At 35.8% G+C, this 12157-nt stretch overlaps 1 protein-coding gene across 7 annotated transcripts in view; it reads left to right on the forward strand.

Annotated features, from left to right (window-relative positions):
• LRBA (LPS responsive beige-like anchor protein) overlaps positions 1-12157 on the forward strand; it is a 388894-nt gene that overhangs the window by 103634 nt on the left and 273103 nt on the right. For 4 of the 7 annotated variants that reach the window (XM_071753673.1, XM_071753675.1, XM_071753677.1 and 1 more), the window contains 3 exons: positions 1986-2064; positions 2337-2464; positions 4654-4715. In XM_071753673.1, the coding sequence (XP_071609774.1) occupies positions 1986-2064; positions 2337-2464; positions 4654-4715 (269 nt within the window). Of the gene's footprint in view, positions 1-1985; positions 2065-2336; positions 2471-4653; positions 4716-12157 lie in introns of all 7 variants that reach the window. The other 3 variants (XM_071753672.1, XM_071753674.1, XM_071753676.1) reach the window with 1 other exon arrangement.

Raw genomic sequence — 12157 nt, forward strand, 5'->3', positions numbered from 1 at the left:
CTAGATCTTAAAGAAATGGAAGTATATCCATGAAAATACTGAAATATTTGGAAAATCTAGACATCATTATTGAAATTTTCAGAAATGTACCTTGGCTTTGCCTTTGTTAGATAAATTATTTAGGAAATTACACCCAGAAGATTTGGATTCCATCTTCATTTCAGCTCTTTGTTGCCCCCTGTCTTGTCCTTCCCTTTGTATGTCATACTCAAAAGTTCTTTCTGACCTGGTCTTCCCATATGAAAGTCAAAATAAGAGCTTCATGTTGACTTCATGAGTGTGTAAGGGAATCACATTCACAAAGATATCTCCTACCTATGAAGAAATAAATAAGATCAACAGTTTCCACCATTTTGATGCATTAGTTTGAATTATGAGGTTTTATGTTGTCTTTGAAGCAAGATTAGAGAAAGCCTTTTTCCCCAAATAGAAAAAAAAAACCCAACACAAACTCTCAGTATTTCTGGGGGAAAGCCCTGTGTGCCAGTGTTTTGGAGCAGAAGTTTTCGATTTGACAGGAGAAATAAACTGAATATCTCACGGATATTCAATCTTTGCCATCTTTTAATAAATCTGTTCCACTTCAGTCAAGTACTGTTGAAAAGTTGAAAAGTTTGGTGATCACTTCCTAGATCTTTGCAGTTTATTTCCAGCCAGGCTGCATTTAACTGATCTCACTTCAGTGTAGATGGGGTGATCAGGAATTTTTCTAAAGTTATAGTTCTGAAAAGGGTCATGTCTTTGCTAAGGAAGATGTGAGAACTGAAATGATTAAACTCTTTTCTTTCATGCTTTTTTTTCCTTCTCCCTTTTCCAGCAGCATTAGAATCTGAAACTGGTGAGGTGAGAGGAAAGAGAATAGGACAGGGTCTAAGGTTGGAAAGAGATAGGATTGCAGATGGACTAGAAGCAGTTATTCTCTTGGGAAACGCACAGAAATCTGTCTGCTAAGATTCATTCCTCTCTGTAGTTTGGAATGCAATGCAAGATTTGTGAGACACCATTCCTATCCTGGCAGCAAATATCTGTGAAATCTCTGGCTGTCTTGCTTTGCCCCCTCTTCATCATTGCTAATACCAATCCATACTGCAGTATTGAGGCTGTATTTCTCCTTATATACTGAACAGCAGAATTTAGAATTTACAGATTCCTACTCTGCTGATGAGAGCCATGTAGTGTCAATTTGACATAACACTATTGGGCTTCTTTCTTTTTTGGTAAGGATAGGATACATAAATGATCCAGTCTTCCCTACCAACCTTTGAATAGTTGATGCAGCAAAGTTAACTCATAAATGAGGTTATACCACTGCCATAATGCTAATGATGCTGGCAGTGCAGTGAAGGATTTGACTGCAGCTCTCTTTGTCACAGTCCTAGTGTAGCAAAAATTTAAGCCAGGCTGAGAACACACACTCATTTTGTAAGCTGTTTCATTTTGACCCAAATATGTTTTAATTGTAGACAAAAATTCAAGTTTTTTTGTGCAAGTTACTTGAAATTGGGTGAACATTTCCAGTAACAAGGAGAAATTTCATTTAGCTTTATTTGGGTACATTAGTGATTAGTATATATTAGTACACCACAGGAGTATTAACAGTGTAGGACATAATTTGTATTCACTGCTTCAGGTTGTTAGTGTTCTTCCATTTGTTCAGAGAGAATGGTGACTTAGAAGGCCAGAAGAGATGACTCTCTGCCTTCCCTGGCAAGGCAAAAGGCAAAGCTTCCTTCAGTTACTTTCTGTTAATGCTGAAGGAAAATTAACAAGCTTGCCATGTCATACTTGGTAAATATGAATGTATGTAAATAGGAGACTTATGGCAAGGGAAGGCTGAGGTACAGAGAGGTGAAAAGGTAAACTCACACACTTGAAAAACCATGGTTTCTCAGAGGTTGAGTTCGAGGCTTTCATTTCTGATCCAGTTATCTCAACCTCTGGCATGTTTTCTTATATTTTCTTTTATTTATTACTTTCTCTTACAGGGAGGGGATCATCTAATTCCAAATTGCCATCTGTCCCTACAGTCTCTTCAGTGCCTGAGGATTCTGCTTCAAGCATGAGGTAACTTCTCCAGCTGAACATCTGAACAGCTGTTCTGGGGCTCACATTTTTGATACTACAGCTGATACTCTGGTTCCACTTACAGCACTTACAAGTGTTGTTCTGCTAATGTTCAATATGTAATAAAGGCTTGGGAAAATATGAGTGTTGGAGTATTGATTTCTTCTCATTTACACATATATCACTTAAACATTGCCAGAAACTATTGTTCTTTCTACAAAATTTCTGCCACTTCCTCCATTTTTTGTTAATCAGATATGTCTCTCTCTTAGTATTACAGACAGGCTTGAACATGCTTTGGAAAAAGCTGCCCCACTTCTGAGAGAGATTTTTGTGGATTTTGCTCCCTTTCTTTCTCGGACTCTTTTGGGCAGCCATGGACAGGAGTTGCTGATAGAAGGTACAAGTAAGTTTCCATTTGAAAAAAAAACAGGGTTTTGATGTCTGCTTTGTTTTACCTTGGAGACTTAAAATTTCTGAATTTTTTTTCTGCTGGCTCTGCTTTAGAAGTTTTTTATTTTCTGCCTTCCCACATTGCTCACTTAATTTCATGGCCTCCTGTTCCTTCTTTCTTTAGTCCTCTGAAGTCACTGTCATTTCCTCCATCTTTGCCATCTCTGTTACCTCTTTTTCTCCATCTCGTCTCATTTCATCTCATCGTTTCTTGTATCTCATTATGTGGGGCCATCTACTGTTGTCTGTTCATTAATTGTTAAATTCTTCCAGCTTCCTATAGAAGCTGTTATATGAAATGTGAGCCTTAAAGAGAAACCTTGGTATCAGGGTCAACCCTTCAAACCAAAGAATAGGGTACAATGTAGAAGGTTAAAGACCTTGCATTTTTACTCTGGTGTTGTAATAGCAGGGCTTTTGGGAGCTATGTCAGCAGCACATGTTCTGGTGTGTCTCTTGCATGTGAATCTGCTTCTGGCTTTTTGATTCCTAATTGGAAGGCAATGGTACAGGTAAGAGGATTACATTAGCACTATTGAGAAGGGTTCTCTGGTACTTCTGAGGTGAAGATCCAGGTGCACAGCAACAGTTGTGGCTTTTTCTGATGTTGGCTTAAAATGATTGAGCTTGAGATGATGGTTTTCTTTCTGCTGGTGAGTTTAAAAATGAGGCTCAGTTCTGCATTGCAGAAGTTCGTGTTCTCAGTTCAGAAAATCATGTTTGTTGGAACACTGAATTCAGTAGTGAACACCAGTTTTTCAGTTGTCTCATAATTTGGTTATATCATATAAGCTGATTTTTGAGCTATATTTGCACTAACAGATCTAGTTGCTTCTGGGGGAATTAAAGTTCTTTTTAAAAAGAACATTTTTGAAAATACTTGTTTTATGGATTAAACCATGCATGTATGTAGTGCTGAATGTGGTTAGCAGTGCCAGAAACACAGAATCAAACACTGATCAGTCTTTTACTGAGGACTGCTGATTTAGAATTGAGACTTCATTAAAATTCACTGAAATTAAATTTCTTTAGTTTAGGAATTTAGCTTACCTACCTTTTGGGGTAGGAAGAAGTGGCAGGAAGTGTTTGCATTGTCCTGTGTAACACTGAAAAAGATGGGATTCTGCTTTTGATTATGTATGTGGGCATCACTTTAGCTGATAAACATTTTAATGGAATGTGCCTTGTGATCAAACTATTTCATTCATTTAGTAGGTATAACAGTAAAGATATTTTTCTTAAAGCTTTATTTGCCAGAGAGGTGAATACCCCATTTAGTTATATTTTTTCTTTTCTGAAGATAAAAGATAATCTGGTTTCAAAGTACTTTGACTGTAGTATAGATTAGATATATGGAGAGATGAGTACTTCATAGATTGGATAACCAAAAAAAAAAAAGCCAGGAAACTCATTGCACGTGTATATCTAGATACACACACACAAAAAAAAAAAATCAAAAAAACTCCCCAAAACAAACCCACATGAAATAAATTTTTGGACCTAAAAACCAGTTATAGGCAAACTCAAAACATGCCAATACGAATGATAATAATAGTCAAATGAGTTTATAAACAATTGAGAATATATAATAGGTTACTGCTTGCACTTCTGCTAAGGTTTAGTGTGGGGTTAAGGGTCAAAGTACTAATAAGAGTGTTTGGGATGTCTGCTGCCATGAAACAAAATGGAAACTTGATTGATAGCTGGGGGCTGAAAGGAGAAGGCGCAGTGGAGAAAGCAAAGGTCATAAAGCCATTTCCCTTCTCTGCATATATAATGACCCAATCCTTCAAGAAATAGCAAAATGTAGATACAGTGGATTAATATAACATATGTTAACCACACTTCTGATCATTTTGACATACAAACATTTATGAAACTGTGAGTAATAGAGGTAATGTATTATTATTAGCTGCCTCTTTAGATGCGAGGCATGGAATTGATGGTCACCCTCTCATACATACTTTTGTTTCTATGCTGATAAAGTACAGAATTGAACTGGAAGGGGTATGAGAATTTATGTCTTCTTTTCTCAAAATTATTTAATCTGTTGCAGTTTGAAATAGTTTGTGCCAGTTTGAAATAGGTAGTGCCACCTAAACCTGTGTTTATATATGCCATTTTTTCCTTCTGTAGGTCTTGTCTGCATGAAATCCAGCAGTTCAGTTGTGGAGCTGGTGATGCTGCTTTGCTCTCAGGTGAGGTTTAAGTAACAACATTGTCTGAAATGTTGTCTTTGAGCACAATGGAAATTACAGTTAAAAATTTACTTCAGATTTGCCTGTAAATTTCAGCTTATGTGTAACAGGTAAAACGATCAAGGCCTTTTGATTTTAAGAAATAATAATAATAATTCTGTTTCTTTAGTTGGATAGAGAAAATACTAAAGTTTATATGTTACCTTACATCTACATAGTGGTGGCATGCCAAATTAATTCTATGCAGTCATTTTTGTAAGATAAAATAGGATCAATAAAATATTAAGGTTAAAGAAACAGATTGATTTCTGCATCTTGACACACTGAATCCTTTGGGATGAATAGAATTTTTCCTTTTGTGTAGAGGTTATGAAATGAGTGATAAATATTTTTGAAATCCTGTCATTCTTAATTGATTTGACAAGTGCTAAGAATCTGAGAAATATTTAAGCAAGCAACCCTGGTGGTGAGCTTTTTAGAGAATTCTACATTCCCAAAAGCAAAGTGATTTTAGATATTTAAGAACCTGAGAATTACCTATTCCTGCGGTTAAAGGAGAGCCATACCCTGAAGAGCTTTCCTAAAATTGTGTATGCTGTATTAACTGGATTTTCTTTTTGGGTTTCTTGCTTCCTTTTTTGTAATGAAGTGAAAGACTGGTTTTATTGAGCCTTTCTTTGGTGCCTTAAAAATGATACCTTTCTGGTAGTAAATTCCCCTACTTAAAACTTTAAAATAGCCTTTTTTAATGGGAATGGTATTGGTCTAGAGGTCAAGGGTTCTGACCCATTTCAAAACCTTTGACCTTCATTTACAGCCCTTATGGTTTGCTTGCCTGACGAATAAGGATAATGCAAAATTAATGTTTCTTCACATCGATTTATTCGTTCTAGTGCCTGTATTGCCAAATTTATTTAGAGTGTGCTGATGGACATTTCATGAATACAAATGAAAGAATCATAGAAGGTGTGAAAAATCGATAGTCTTCATTGTCAATAAAGTGCAATAAGAACAATTACTTCTGGAGATTACACCTAATAGATTTTACAATGAACTAGTGAAGAGTAGTTATGTTTTGTAGTGAGCTTATTAATGAATGTATCTAGAACTTTGCTAATCTAGTTTTTCATCTTCCTCAGGAAATATAATATATTTTTACCCTGAAAGGAATATTCTATTCCGTATGGAATCACTTGGGATTTAGAGGTGGTTATTTCCCATGTGGCAGTGTGGACATGGACATTTTTCTAGAATATGAAATTGCTGCTAATATAAATTAGAAAATACTCTTTGCTACCAAGAAATCCATATACAAGTTTTACTGTTTATTTGTCAATTAAACTAATTGATTTTAAACTCAGATTAGACTAATCTGAGTATTAAATATCTCTCGTACACCTTGGTATTACCGTTCTTAAAACTATTTTTTCGTATCTGTGCTGTCTGAACCAATAATCAGTTGCTGACCTTTCCTTCTTTTTTGGGGAGGGTAATCTAATCTTTTTAAAAATCATGTTGTGCTCTGTACTGTACGTCACTTGTTTGGTTTTGGGAAGTGGAAAGGATAAGGAACAAATGACGTGCTCTAATGCATCTATTTGTCATGTGTGTCACAATGCCACTTAATGCTAATCTAATCAAATTGAGGATATCGTGATTGCTTAGCAGTGCAAGTTGCAGAGACTGAGGTTGCTCTTTGTGAAATACAGAAATAAACCAGTAAAGTCACAAAGACCTCCAAGTCTTTTTAAAGTTACACAGCAGTTGTAATTTTTGGCAGAATATGAAAAATGATGTGAGAAATGAATCTAAAATTAGCTCCAGATGTATACAGATTGTTCTGCGGTGATAATTACATTTTTCACTTTGAATTTTCCTAATTCAAAGAGGTCAGCGTGGCAATCACAGAAGTGATTTATTTTGTTAAGAAGTGAACTGTCTTTTTGCGACATGAAAGCTTGAGAGATATGAAATTGAATTTCAAGCCGACATTTTACAGATACTGGGAGGAGATGGGGTTGAGCTTGATTGATTTTTTTTTTTTTTCCCCCTCTTCTTTTTTTTTCTTTTTTCTTTTTTTTGGGGGGAAGCAAGATAGGCTGGGAAGTGAAATGATATCCTATTGCTAAAATTTTAATTAATTTTTAAGAAGAGATGGAGAGGATGAAGTGCCAAAGATCAAAAGATCAGGTCAAAAACTAGTTTTTAATCACATAAATAATGTGGCATAGTTACAAAGTAAGTATCTGCAAATTTGATTTAAAACTTCACAAATTTGTCAGCCATCATTTTATGAAATTGAAAGATTGCTGTGATTAATGTCTTAGCTTTTTTTATTTTAGCCTCTTTCTGAAAATTTATTTTAAACATTATATATGTGATGTAAGCACTTGGATCCCTTTTCTGAGTTGTCTGAAATATTTGTGACACTTATTTAGATTTGTGCCTGTAATGTATTTTTTCTTTCTCAGAAGTGCAAAGTGGTGTAATAATATTTCACTAGTAATTTTTTTCACAGAATTGTGAAAATAAAGCTCTTTCCCAGGTGAAGTGATTTACAAAAATTTCAGAAGATACCAGTCTGAGAGTCTGCTTGTGACACTTGGTTTATTTCTTCTCATCTTTAAAATTCAGATATTTAGGCATATGGTAAAAGACTTGCTTGAGTATTTCGTTTTATGTTTAAATGTTGATTCAATGTTTGGTGTTGAACACAAGGCAAAAAGGAGAAACAGGTGGTTTGAGATATAGACAAAAGGCTTTTTCTAAGAGAAAAATAGTTGTGTTTTTTGATAGACACCCTACATTTCGGGATGTGTCTCTGTGTATACTTACATTTATATAAATCTATCAAAACATAAAGAAATCCTTCATTTGATATTACTGCAAAGTGTTCCTGCTTATTTGACATTAATATCATTTTTGAAAGAATCGACGTTGCATTCAAGGCCGCTTTATAAAAGCGTTGTGTTGCTCATCCTAATTCAGTCTGACACACATTCCAATAACACTACCTCCCTTCTAGGGCTTAAAACTAAATTTATGGCTGAGCATTGTGAAGTGCATCATTTAAAAATGGTTTCAACCCAAAACATCTAATAAATAAATAATGTGTATGGCTACTCAGCAGCAGACTTTCCAGACTAGAAATCATTCCATCGGATACTCAACAGTCCACTATCGGAGAGGGCTGTCAGATAAATCTTAGAGTAGCTGCATTCATGTCCTGTAAATCACATGTTATTGTCTGAGCCTTCTGCCAGGTCATCTATTCTTTTCCCATTTATCAGAAATGCATACAGTACAGTGAACCTAGAAGCACCATCTAGTCTGGCATAGCATCCTGTCGGGGTAATTAAAGCAGCCAAAAGAGAGAAGTCCTGTGTCTGTTATCCTTTTAAACCAGTGACGTCAGGATGTTCAAGCTGCTCATGTGCAAGGCTTCTGCATGGGGAAGCTGTGATATCACCCCTGAGTCAAGCATTTTCATCTCGCAGGACTCTCATTCTATGTGTAAAATGCAAAGTGTGAATTGAGTGTATGCTTATCCATAAAAACAAATATGCTACTGTGATTCCTTTCAATTGTCAGATCTTTTCTTGAAACACATTACTAAGTAGGAAAAACTGTGATCTTCCCAGCTCTCTCCTGCAGATATTAAAAACATTTATTCATTGTTCACATACAGGAAGCATTTGTCGTATTATTGTAGCTCCAAGGTGAAAAGCTACAAAAATAGATGAAATAATTTCCATAATTTTCCTTGATGCCTTTGAATTTACAGAACTTGCAGCACTTGAAAAATGCTTCTTTCTGTATTAAATCAAATGAATTGTCAGTGGCATATATGTAGCAGAGCTAATTAGGTGATTCTTGTCAGATCCATCTTTGAGTTAAGAACATTTTTCTTCTGAATCCAGATTTTCTAGACCATAAAACAAACTTAGGCTGACCAAAATAAGGTTCAGCTTTAGAAAAATAATTTTCTTAACTTTGTAGGATCATGCCCAACCTTTTTAAAACATTGCAATTAAGAATTAAGGAATATTGCAGCAACTTTTATGACCTCCATCACCACTACCCACCAATATACCCTTGCTGGTTCAAGGTATAAAAGTGTCTTGGTTCCTTCTTCCTCTGTCCCCTCTTGTTTCAAAGGGATTAAGGGCAGATTGTTGACAGCTAATGGCATGTGTAAAACCTAAACCAATGTTTTAACACCTTGAATGTTGAGTTACTTTATCTTTTAGATATATGAATATATGTTACAATATAACTACACAGCTGTAGCTGTTAGATTTATCGTGGACCTTGATAAAGTGAATCTTTCATGGGGAGATGGAAGGGGGAAGCATAAACCCTGATACTCCTGATTTCTTGGATGCAGCGATGGTATCTGCTCACATGGACCAATTAGATATGCTTAGGGTTGGGTCCTAATGTCCCATGCTCTGCTGAGAGTTTTTGGGGTTATATTTTGGAGAGAAAAGAATGATCCAAGGCAATGCACGTGCACTGTGAAAATACAGTAGAGGTTGATGAGTATTATTAAACCATCTAGTAGTATTAAAAATGGCACTGTGAAAGTTGGTATTCCTGCCCATGGAGGCAAACTTATGAGTTCTTCAGGTTTTGGGTTTTTTTCCCTTTTTAACTCAGCTCACCAAACCACTCATCACTGGTTAAACAGTGAAATGTTTACAAAAGGGTTTTGTATAGCATGGTCTTTCTTTAGCCTGACCTTTCTTTCATTTGCTACTAAATCTCTTTGCTAACAGATTCTGTTGCTCGTAAAGAAGCCAGTATTCATCTTTTGTAGTATCTCAGTTGCATGGTATCTTTTGCTCTGTTGAGGAGCTTTAATTATTGAAACAATATCAACGTGTGCCATGGAGTCATGCATTGCAGTAACAACAGGCTGGAGTGTTTTCCCTAAGGAAGAGCAATAGGGTGGTAGTTAGGACTGTTCAGATTTTTTACATACACACATACCTCTCTTCCACCCCAGTGCTTAGATGCTTGTAGAATGCAATGGGATCTTCTTGCTCTTTTGGGTGTCCTGTGCTCAGAAGGCTTTCTATTAACGAGCCAAATTCATTACCTCAGGAATGGATTTCTGATGTGTATTCTAAAATGCAGTAAGGTCTGAATTACTGAGACATTCTAGCTGATGTAGAAGATGGCTGGTTCTCAGTGTTTGTTACTTGCAGAGACAACACATTGTATTAATGCTTTGTGATCTGCACTGGTTCCTAATTTACTGTTAAGTGCAATTTGATGTGATTGATAACTGTAGTGATTGCTATGAAGTTTTAATTGAATTGAACATAGGTTAGCTAAAGAGCTATGGCACAATGATACCATGGCAGGTCTAGCAATCTCCTGGCTGACATATAAAGAGAAAAAATGCTGTCTGAGTACTTTTTATATGCTCCAAGTATTAGATGCTGATATTTTAATCCAGATAATATTTATTTATGTAATCACTTTGTGTCCTAATAGCTGAAAATAAGTTTAAAAAGGATCTAATAATCCTTTACATCAAAGATCTAAAATGTGTTTGTTTTGGTACAGAGAGTAGGTTTTTCAGGGATTTTGTAAGTTGCCAAATTTCTTTCTATCAATTTTAATGCATGATTTAATTTCCTTTTAAAAGCCAGATGATATCAGGAGCTGGAAGTTTTTCTTTTTATAGAGTGCAAATTTCTGCCAATAGCATCTTAGTTTTTGCCAAAGATGAATGTAGCTGTATTTGAGTAAAAAAACCAGTTCAGTAATAGGTTACTTTCATTATAAAAGGATTAGAATCATAACTTCATTAGGCAAGTGAAAATTATTTTGATCTTAACAAATAAAACAAAAGAAAGGATTTCTCAAAGTCTAAATTAAGTTCATGCAAAGATATTGCATGAATCATGCTCATAGTTGGTTTGCTTTGTACTGCGAGCTTCCTCTGTGAGGCTGTTCAGTGTTTCTAGTTCAGTGTGGAGGCACTGTGTTGAGATGCACAGAAAAAATACTTCAACTTTAGTGTGCCAGAGACTTCAGAGTGTATTTTTTTTATTAATTTATTGTGCTTTTTTAAAAAATTTGAAGTTTGGAAGAATATCTGCCAGCCTAGCTTTTTGTAGAGTTGAGGTGGCTGTTGAAGGAAGTGTATTCAAGACCATCTGATTGTGATGTGAGTTATTTGGATTCTCAAGCTGCCTCATTTCTCCTTCATCTGAAGTGGAGCTAGGCTTGTAAATGAAACCCTAAATATTAACATCTGAAAACAGGGGATTCCCAACTGTGTCACAAGTTGTGATGCAGGCAGTAGTGGGTACATCAGTAGTGCAGTTTTGTATCAAATATTGCATGATCGTTGTAACTGGTATTGCTTATCTTATTCTTCTAAGCCCCTGTTGGATGGAGAGGAGTTGGGAAATATGTACATATATGAGTTTAATGTACACTGCTACTTCAGAAGATTTTCAGTGAAGCAATTTACACTATAAACTATTTCATCTTCAAAAGCTCCTGTTATTTTTTCCCCCTGCAATATGTATTTTCATCAATAGTGACTTAGTTTTGCAGTTTGGAGACTGGTCAAAACTAGAGAGAGAAAGGTAGATCCTGTGGTAGCCAGGGGCCATGCTATCTAAGTGCCTTCTGGAGACAGAAGAGACTTGTTTTCAATTGATGTTCTGTTAATGCAGACATTGTAACTCATCTGTATTGTCCTCAGCCACAGCTTTCCTCTTTGGTTGTTACATCTGACACAGGGGGTCTTTTCTTGGGGATTAAGTTCAAGTCCCTCGGTATCACCGCAGTGGGCTGGTCAGTAGAATCAACTCTGGAGAAACTGAATGACAGGCCTGAAGATGGGGGTGGGCACTGGCTGTGGAACCCAAGCTCCTTAAACACAGTCCTTTGGTGCTTGAATTCGAGATAGTATCTTGTAAGTTTCCTTCTAGTGATGCAGAAGGTTGAGTTATCAAATCTGTTGTCTAGGTCACTTGGATTCTCCAGTACACTTGATGTATCTGTTTTGTTTTTTTTTTTAAAATACAGTGAAACTTCTTCCTGAGTGGAAGTTTTTCCTCCATCTCTGAGGACTTCATTTTGGGTGCTATAAAAAGATATTGACACCTTTCCTGCTTGGTATATGTCACTGAGCAGAGTACTTGAAACAATTGCAGATAGATTACTTCTGCCATGGATGTTTTGCTGCTTGCTTCACTGAACTATGTTATATGTTCTGTTTGAAACTGGAGATCAGTTTGGTAGATAACTGTCTGAAGTACAATTCTAATGAGACTGAATAAATAGAAAGAGCTGGAAAAAAACTTTTGTTTTGAACTGGAGTATGTTGAAATTGCATTTTGATTTAGCTGCTTAGATTTTTTTTTTTTTTTTTTTTTTTTTTTTTTTTTTTTTTTTTTGGGGCAAGGTGTAGATTT

The sequence above is a fragment of the Heliangelus exortis genome, chromosome 10 (assembly GCF_036169615.1).
Source record: "Heliangelus exortis chromosome 10, bHelExo1.hap1, whole genome shotgun sequence".
Lineage (NCBI taxonomy): Eukaryota > Metazoa > Chordata > Aves > Apodiformes > Trochilidae > Heliangelus > Heliangelus exortis.